This window comes from Megalops cyprinoides, chromosome 3, assembly GCF_013368585.1.
Source record: "Megalops cyprinoides isolate fMegCyp1 chromosome 3, fMegCyp1.pri, whole genome shotgun sequence".
Classification (NCBI taxonomy): domain Eukaryota; kingdom Metazoa; phylum Chordata; class Actinopteri; order Elopiformes; family Megalopidae; genus Megalops; species Megalops cyprinoides.
Window position 1 is genome coordinate 38,992,373 of NC_050585.1, and position 9,126 is coordinate 39,001,498.

Consider the following 9,126-nt stretch of genomic DNA (forward strand, 5'->3'; position numbering starts at 1 on the left):
CCAAACACTTGCAGGTTGCTATCTAGCATACAATAGCAAGACACTGTCTTTAAGTGGTGACAGATTATATCTAACCAGTTATGTTCCCTTTCTGCGTTAACAGCAGAATTAGAATGAATTCAAGTCAGTGTTAAAATTTCTGAACCTGTAAAATATTGTCATGACATCTATGGATCATATTAGGAGACTGCACAGGTAGTTCCCATGGTAGAAGGTCATCGCACCTTATGTCCTCTGAACACATAGGAATCCTGTACTTCTGGACATTGTTATAAAGGAAGCACCACTGCACAGTTTAAATGTGCCTATGATATCCTTGATTTATCTGCAACCTCCTGGTGAAAGTTGTCTGTAGTCAAAGGCTTGACAGTATCCATGCACATCTACTCTTCTTGGTGAAGGAATTATGATTAGCAACCACAGGGAGAAAACAGTTGTATCTTTATCTACAATGTCACTATATCTACAAGTCAGCCATGCAGCACCTCTTTGCATTCCTCTCTGGCATTATATTTTATTATTTTTAAACAAGTGAGCAACATTCTGTAGTCATCTGTGCAACATTGACATACTTGCATACAGTTGCATTGACTCACAAAGGGTCTTACTCCTTCTCCTTCTCAAACATACGCACATCCCTCTCACTCCTATCACAGTGTTCATGTTCTTTCCCTCCGTCCCTGTCTGTTTTTGTGGGAGTCAGAATATACCAATGTCATACTCAGTTATTGTCACAGTAAAAAAAAAAAAAAAGTTTGAGTTCCTAATGCCCAATTATATATTTCAATTACACTGAAAACTGTCGTTTGTATCCATTTTATCCACCCCTGAATTCATTTGCATGAGAACTCCACTTGCTTTGATTTTCTACTTGCTGTGAGGGGGAGGTGATGGAATTTTGCCAAACACACGTTGTAGTTCGGTTGGTTTGTGCCTCTGGTGAGATGACAGGGATTATCTGTTCTTTGTTGATCTGCAGTTTCACTAAGCAGGAGAGCCAGTTCTAGTCTTCATACATCTGGAACCTGTTGATTTCCTTCATCTCTGAAGATCAGGATGGGACTGTACAGGACCAGCACACAAACGGCTGGCCTTACTCATGTAATGCTTTAGTTTCATGCCTGGATTTATATTTCATTAAATCGATTACATTTTAGAACCATTTCAAATGCCATTTTAAAAAGTCACTCAAGAAGTCTGATCTTTTTCCATTTGGATTTTATTTTTTATCACCATGTTAAGTGTGGGATTCCGCACTGAAAGAGGAAAACTGGATTTAAGGTGGCAGCAGCTCAGATGAAACGGTGAGGTTTAAGGTGGCAGCAGCTTAGATGAGGTACCCAGCTGCTGGGTAGAGCAGCAGGGAGCCGAGTTTGTGCTCAGTGGGGACGGTGGCCTGCTCGTGGGCGTGCTTGCGGTAGTACCTACGCAGGGCGGGGCTACCTGGGTGGCACTGGCGCACGTGCAGGAAGTATTCCTCGGGCCGCGTGGAAGTGAAGCCGCAGTCCTCGCATACGAAGATCTTGGAACGGCGCTGGCGGTAGGCGTACTGCTGCCGCACTCCGTGGATCTTCCGCAGGTGGGACTCCAGGGAGCACCGCTGGGTAAAGGCCTTTTCACACAACTCACACCTGTAGGGCCGGATACCTGGAAGACACGTGCAAGAAAAGTAGCGGGTTACTCTGTGTGTGTGTGTGTGTGTGTGTGTGTGTGAGAGAGAGGGAGAGAGGGAGAGAGAGAGGGAGATTGTCACCTGTCAACAGTATTTTTCTCAGTCATGTCTGTGTGTCTCTGTATTCTTAGCGGTTTTGTGTAAACTCACCTGCTTGTGTGTATTTTAGGTGTGCAGGTGAAAAGTTCTCATCTCAGTGTTTTTTTTCCGAACGAAGAAGTGGTGTGTGTGCATGTGTGCCTCTCTCACCTGTGTGGGTGCGCATGTGCCTCTTGAGGTCGAAGGTATCGTTGAAGCCCTTGCCGCAGTACCTGCACAGGTGTCTCTTCACCACGCTGTGGCACTTGAGGTGACGGGTGAGCATGCGCTGCAGAGGGAACACTTTGTGGCAAACGGCACACCGGAAGTCCCCTGAGCTGGGGGGAGCGTGTGGCTGAGGAGGAGGAGGGGAGGGGCGAGAGAGGCAGGAAGGACGCAATGAATGACTTGAAGAAAGCTCAGTATTTTTTACATACAGTACATCACGGAATGAGTGTGAATGAGTACATTATTGTAATTTACATTTACATTTATTCATTTAGCAGACGCTTTTATCCAAAGCGACTTACATAGGTTACAGTTCTTTACAATGGATTTTACAATGGATTCTTTACAGCTGGATATTTTTACTGAGGCAATTGTGGGCAATTGTGGGTTAAGTACCCAAGGGTACAGCAGCAGTGTCCCAGTGGGGATTGAACCGGCAACCTTTCGGTTACGAGTCCTGCTCCTTAACCACTATGCTACACTGCCGCCCCGTGATGTAATTGTATCGTATGATAACTTGTCCATTGCATACTGACCTTTACGCGGGGAACCACAGCTGGTGCAGTATGGGGATTGTAATGGCTATGACTGGGCTCCATCGGGCGGTGTTGTAAGAGAGCATGCCACGCCTGGCTTGCTTGTCCCCCTGGGCCTAGAGCTGAGGGTAGGACAGCAGGCTTAGGGCACGGGGGAGGGGCAGGGGGTACAGGGAAGGACACTGGAACGATCCCAGTTCCTGAGAAGCAAAGGAAGAAAGAAACAATTTGGATTTAGCCTTCAACTGTTGAACATTTTAAATGTGATCAATTACACTGTACTCTGTACTGGACTAAACTGCTGCTCTATTTTTTCATATACTGCAACCAAATACAGACAGTAGCAGCAACTGACATAACATAGTCCTTACATTTTCAATGGGTAACCTTTGTCTGAATATCTAAGAGACTACTCCTTGTGGATAGAGGATAAAAATGGATAAAGTGACCTAGCAAATTACTGAATTCTCTGAATACAAATTATCATTAAATTCATTTTTATAATAATTAATAATTCTTGCTGCCAATTAGTCGATTCACTTTTTCCTTAATAGAATACAAGTACCACACTTGTATCTGAACTTCTGCAAAAGTTGACTAAACACTTGATAACATCACACTTTATGGCAAGGCAGTGCAGCTGTAACACCTCCTTATCAAAAAAATATATTTGCAAGGAATGAGTATAGTGACATTAAAACAATCATTGAATATCAGATAAAAAAAGTAATGCAGAAAATAACAAGACATAATGAAAATGTATCACTACAATTTTGAAAGCTGGACAAAGAGGGTGTTAATCCTGATATCCTTTCTTACTTACCTGTTTGGGAGCTTTCTGTACATGTTTTTTCTTCAGCATCTCTCCATCTCCATCCTCCACACACCCCTCGTTTCTTCTTCACCAGGAATGAGCGGGGCATCGTTGGCTTCTCTTGCCTACTGACTTCCCCTGCGGCTCCAGTGTTCTTGTGTGTACCTGCTGATGCTTCACCGCCAAAGAACTGACCCAGTATTCTGTTGTGTCTCCATTTAGTCCTGTCTACAGCTAAAGCGGTGGGTGTCAATTTACCTCAATCCCCGTTTTGCCCTCCCACCCCTTCCTTGCCCAGACCTGGTAAAGAAAATCACAGCGCTCATTTCCCTAGCTTTTCCCTGACAGGGTGCACCTGTACCAGCGTCTACGTGCGCTGCTTTAACTGGTCACCCACTGGTTTGCATGCCAGGCAGTGAGAATCTGGCCTCCCCATTCAAGCAGCCCTTGCATGCAAATGGGTCCTGGGCCGTTGCTGTGCATAGGCCACGGTTCGAGTAACAGAGGCTCACGGGCAGGCCCACAGCCTGAACTGCTAGTAAAATCATCCTTTTATCGGGTCTGTGCTCCAATTGTTCAGTAGGCCCCAGTCAGTCAGACATGGATAAAGGTTATTCAAATGGGAAACAATGGCAGAATCTTTCACTGTTTACTGTCTGCTTCTCTTAGTTTAGGGAAACTAACCGGTTTCAGCTGCTCCCCCACCTTTCTTTTGATTTCGCTCAATCACTGAAAACAGCTGTCAAACTTAAAAACGTCAGAACAAACAATGGGCCTACCAATATCAATAAAACACTATAACTTATGATTATCCCTTGGGGACACAGGAACACAACACTGTCTTGTTCTGACAAAGTGAGGAAAGCCTGGACTTAAATCTGGTTCTACCCTTTCCACCCTGTCAGGGGAGGCTGTGGTGGTTAGGCAAATATTATAGAGGTCAAATGAAGATCAGGGCCAGCTCATGGAAGATAGAACCAGACATAATGTATCCAAAGTACAGTATCCCCTATGCATGGGCTTTTGGAAACACTATTGCAATATTTGTCTTTAATAAAAAGGAGGGGGTTAAACAGTACTGTGTTGGAGTGCTGTGGGGAGCCAGGTGGTGGAAAGGAGGGTAATGATGAGAGTACTGTCTGATGCTGTCTCCAAGACCCGCTCTAACTGTATGCAAATGTATGCCTGCGTGCTGCAGCAGAGGAATCACTGTGCTGCATGAAACGCTGAAGATAGATCACTATTCCACAGGGAGGGGCAGGAAGGACCCTAATGCTCCTTAGAATAAACTTGCAACAAATGACAAGAATCTTTAAAACACCTAATCAGGTTGAATCAAAGCAGGCAAGGTGCACTTTTAAAATGTGTTGCCTCTAATGAAGTTAAACGTAAAAATAAGAAATTTAAAAGAGGAAAAGAAAAGCTTTGTTCAATTCGTAGAGGATATACAGCGCCTACACAGCGCCGGCACTGTGGGATCGTGGTTTGTGTAGTAACATTGAAAAAAGAGAGGAATTCTGCCTTTTGTGCAAAGTCAAATGAAAAGAGGCAGCCCGTGCACACAGACACTGCACACCTGCTTTGCATAGGTGGATGTTTACTGACCAGCCAACATGAGTGCAGGGGGAGCCTGTTTGACTGTTAAATATTTCTCTTTGCAAAACCAACCACACCTTGTGAAAAGACTCTCGAAAGAAAGGCAGTCAACAGCCCAGGGAGTGGGACCACTTGTTATTTCAATGTAATGATCAACACAGATTCATCAACAGTGGATGTAATTAGGACCCATTGCATAGTGACCATTATGCATGCATTTCTGACCCCAAGACTACTAAGATATTGTGAACCTGCCATTAATAATCTATCCCGGTGTTGCATACTATTTAATTCACTGTTATTTTTGGGCAAAGACAATACTACCGCATTTTGATTGTAAAGCTCACTAATGAACTTGAGGATTCCTTGTTTTTATGACACCAGTTTCACATATCACACTGAAGGACAGTGCATTTCATAAACTGCTGAAAGTTTCCTGCTTGAGAGCATCCTCAAGTTAATGTCAACATTTCCCAACCAGGGATAGTTGAACCTCCATGGTTCAAAACTGACATACATATACATACACACATATACAACCACTCTGGGAGGGTAAACTCTTGACATGCGATGCTGCGGAAACATAATTATGTCAGATCTCCAGAAATTACTCAAAATTACCCAGCCCTGGTGCATGGCCCTGGGAATGCGCTGGTTTTTAAATGGCTTTAGTCAAAAATTTCGAGTACCCCCTCCAACACTGCAGGTGGCAGTAATGCACCTTTGAACCGGCCGATGCAAAGGATCTACGGAAATACTATCTATTAACCCGGATAGCGGCTAGACCGAAGCTGAGAGCGCGAGTGGAAGGAAATTCAATTAAACAGTTCTCGCAATTCGTTTCAGTCAAAGTCGGCCTAAACAGAAACATGTAAGTTAAATAATACAGTTAATGTTATTAGAGTAATGTTATAATTTCAGAATGATCGGTAACCATTGATAATCTTGATAGATAGCTACCCAATTGCTCCACGCCTTATTAGCCAACGTAGCTAGCTAAGTGCAGCTAATTTAGCCAATTATATTTCTAAATTAACTAACATATGTACGTAGAAAGCTGGATTGCGAATCTTCTGTTTCAGGTCGAGGCCGATGGGTAGTGCCTGGTTAGCTATTTAACGTGATAAAGATAGCTTGGATATTAGTGTGTCAGATGTCTAGGTTGAACAGAAGCTATTAACTTATCACGTGTGCCGTTCGGTATGAATTTCTCTCTCCAGGAGTCTGTTGAATAAGCCTAAGTCGGAGATGACCCCGGAGGAACTGCAGAAACGAGAGGAAGAGGAATTCAACACGGGACCACTGTCCGTGCTCACCCAGTCCGTCAAAAACAACACACAAGTCCTTATCAACTGTCGGAATAATAAGAAGCTGCTGGGCCGAGTTAAGGCTTTTGACAGGTATAGGACGTCCATGATCGCACAAAATACAGTCAGAATCTGTAGTATGCAACGGAGTAAACCACAGTTCTAACAGTGACCATGTTTATTCTTTGTGTGTGTATGTAGGCATTGCAACATGGTCCTGGAGAACGTGAAGGAGATGTGGACAGAGGTGCCAAAGAGTGGCAAAGGCAAGAAAAAGTCCAAGCCAGTCAACAAAGACCGTTACATCTCAAAGATGTTTCTGCGAGGGGATTCTGTGATTGTGGTGCTGAGGAACCCTCTCATTGCTGGGAAATAAGACTACTACCTAAAAATGTCCTGTCTGTTGTCCTTGATCCTGGCCCTCACTGAACCTCCCTCCCTCCCCTCCTGATTGGTGTATGTCAGAAAAGGTGAAAGCTTAAGAGAGATAAAGGAAAATCTGTAAGAGGGGGCTTTGACCTGTCTAACCTGGGTTTTGTGGGTGTGAAAAGTCACATATTGGACTATATGGATACAATAGGTGGTCTTTTAATAACATACATTTTGAGAGTCTCAAGTGACTTGTACATTTTGTTTTGTTAAGACCTTTTTTTTATTAAAATGCAGAAAACGGAATGATGTTGATCTCTTGTTCACCCTCCCATTTATAATTGTTTTCAGATGTGTGTTGTACACCTTTTCCCATCTCTACATTGTGACAGCTTGCCAAAATTGGACGTTGGGCCTGATATTCAAGTATTCAATGAACAACTCAATCAAATCTAATTTGCAGGAAGCACGGCTGGAACAAAAGCCACCATACATGGCATGCCTCTAGGGTGCGGTTTGGGAAGTACTAGTCTAATGATCCATGCCAATCGGAATCAGAAGCGGTCTTTATTGGCCAAGTATGGTTTCACACATACAAGGAATTTGACTCCAGTTGCAGCGTCTCTCATAGTGTGTTCACACAATGATTTACAAGGTGACAACAACAATTGCCATCCAACAGTAGTGGAACAACAAACAACAAAAGTAGTGCAGGACACATACATAGAATCGTGTACGGATGGAATGAATGAGGTATATGAACAGATACTGCACAATAAGTTAAAGTGTACAAGGCCGTGTGCTAAGGGTCTGTACAACAATTTGTTTTAGATGAATCCGAGTATCCTTTCATCCATGTGGCACGAAAACTAAACCCTGCATTCATAGCCATGCCTTAATTGTGCACCAGTTGTTTTTTCCTTTTCTATTATTTTAGTAAATTGATTTGTGTTTGTCAGTACACAGGTCTTATGAGGGGATTTATGCAGTGCTAATTTTAGCTGGATTAGACACTTCATTGTATTTTTGCTGTTAAACCTTAACTACAACATAACAGATTATCTGCCTTTCACTTTCTGTAAGTAAATGTAACAGAGCAATAGGGGGACAAATGAAACACTACTCACGTCACTGATTCAACACAGTACAATACTGTTGAACAGATGCACACGTACAGGGTGCCCTTATATGCATTAATGAGGAAAACCACTAGATGGCGCACTTTGCAGTAAGTTTAAACAAACAGTTTAAGCACCCACAGCTGCGGAGCCGTATCTTTAATTGTGCGGATTGTGCCATTTTCACCTGTAGTAACTATTTTATAGAATTTTCATGTACATTTATTTTATTTACTATACTCCAAACCCAACTGTTTACACGTACTCTGTTTGATAGTTTGTTGGACCAAAGTGATTTGTCAAACTGTGTTTAGGGTCCACCTAACATTAGATAGTCCAAGACCAGTTCAGTTCTTGAGACTCCCTCATCAATGCACAGTTGATGCTTTATACACAAGCCGAATTATCACACTCACAAACAACAGGCTGGAGTGTGGCAGATTTTGCCAAGCAAACCTCCCACATTCTCACATTTGTCCCCATGGGCCAAACAACCAAAATTACTCAAATGCATTTTCATATACAACACACTTATCAATAAATTCATCACTGCAATTCTGCTGTTTCTCACTAGTCACATGCCTGTCATGCAGGAAGTAGAAGCACTGAGAACTGGCAGAGCGGAGGAGTGGTGAACCTCAATTTTCCCCCACTCGTAATCAACTTCCAGATGACCTGAGATTTTACAGCAGCACCAGTTTCTTGCTTTTGTTTGTGTGTGTGTGCCTCTGATACACACACACACACACACATACACACATCCATGAGTACTTTTCTCTATCTTTTCTCAATAACCCAGATAATATTGAAGGAAAAACATTATTAAATCACAATCAATTAACATTCCTCAGGATCTGTAAAGAGGAATCCTATTTAACTGTCATGTGAATGTGTGTTCATCTTCTCCCAATAGGATGGGCACTTTTTTCAATGTGAAGAAATAAAAAAATACAAAATTTTTCATTTATCATGCAACTTTTGTCATTTTAGAAGAAGAGATTATTGTATACTGTATGTGCGAGGACTGGTAGGTTTTGAAAGTAATTATGAATGTATGCAGAATAATTTTTTCCACACAAAAGATGGATAGTTGTACGTAACCCTGTGTTTTGTTAATGAACTACAAAAAAGCTATGAATCTGAGACCTCAACTTCCTGTTTACAAAAAAACTGTCAAAAGACAGAGGAACCCAATGATCCTCTGCATCCTTGTCAGTTATACATTTTTTTGCACTGCCACCAATTTATAAAAAAAAAAACTTTGCATACAACTAGTTCCTACAACACTCACAAAGCTAATGTCAAGGGAATAACATAAAACCATAAGTCTGTGAACCTCTGTCTCAACCTTGTCTTTCAGAATAGGAGCATGGCATGCAATTTTTAAAACTATTTTATATTTAAATAT

General features: G+C 42.3%; 2 protein-coding genes across 2 annotated transcripts; one reads left to right on the forward strand and one right to left on the reverse strand.

The window, feature by feature from the left end:
* Positions 1–1,327: 1,327 nt before the first annotated feature.
* zgc:171929 (uncharacterized protein LOC100124596 homolog) lies at positions 1,328–2,081 on the reverse strand. Its single transcript, XM_036523864.1, has 2 exons — positions 1,922–2,081; positions 1,328–1,647 (listed from the first exon to the last, which is right to left on the reverse strand). The coding sequence occupies exons 1-2, from the start codon at positions 2,034–2,036 to the stop codon at positions 1,328–1,330; spliced, it is 435 nt and encodes a 144-aa protein (XP_036379757.1). The 5' UTR covers positions 2,037–2,081.
* Positions 2,082–5,694: 3,613 nt separating this feature from the next.
* Positions 5,695–6,899, forward strand: LOC118775416 (small nuclear ribonucleoprotein Sm D2). The gene is made up of 3 exons (XM_036525324.1): positions 5,695–5,795; positions 6,145–6,324; positions 6,433–6,899. Coding segments are annotated over exons 1-3 (357 nt in total). The 5' UTR covers positions 5,695–5,793; the 3' UTR covers positions 6,608–6,899.
* The last annotated feature ends 2,227 nt before the right edge of the window (positions 6,900–9,126 follow it).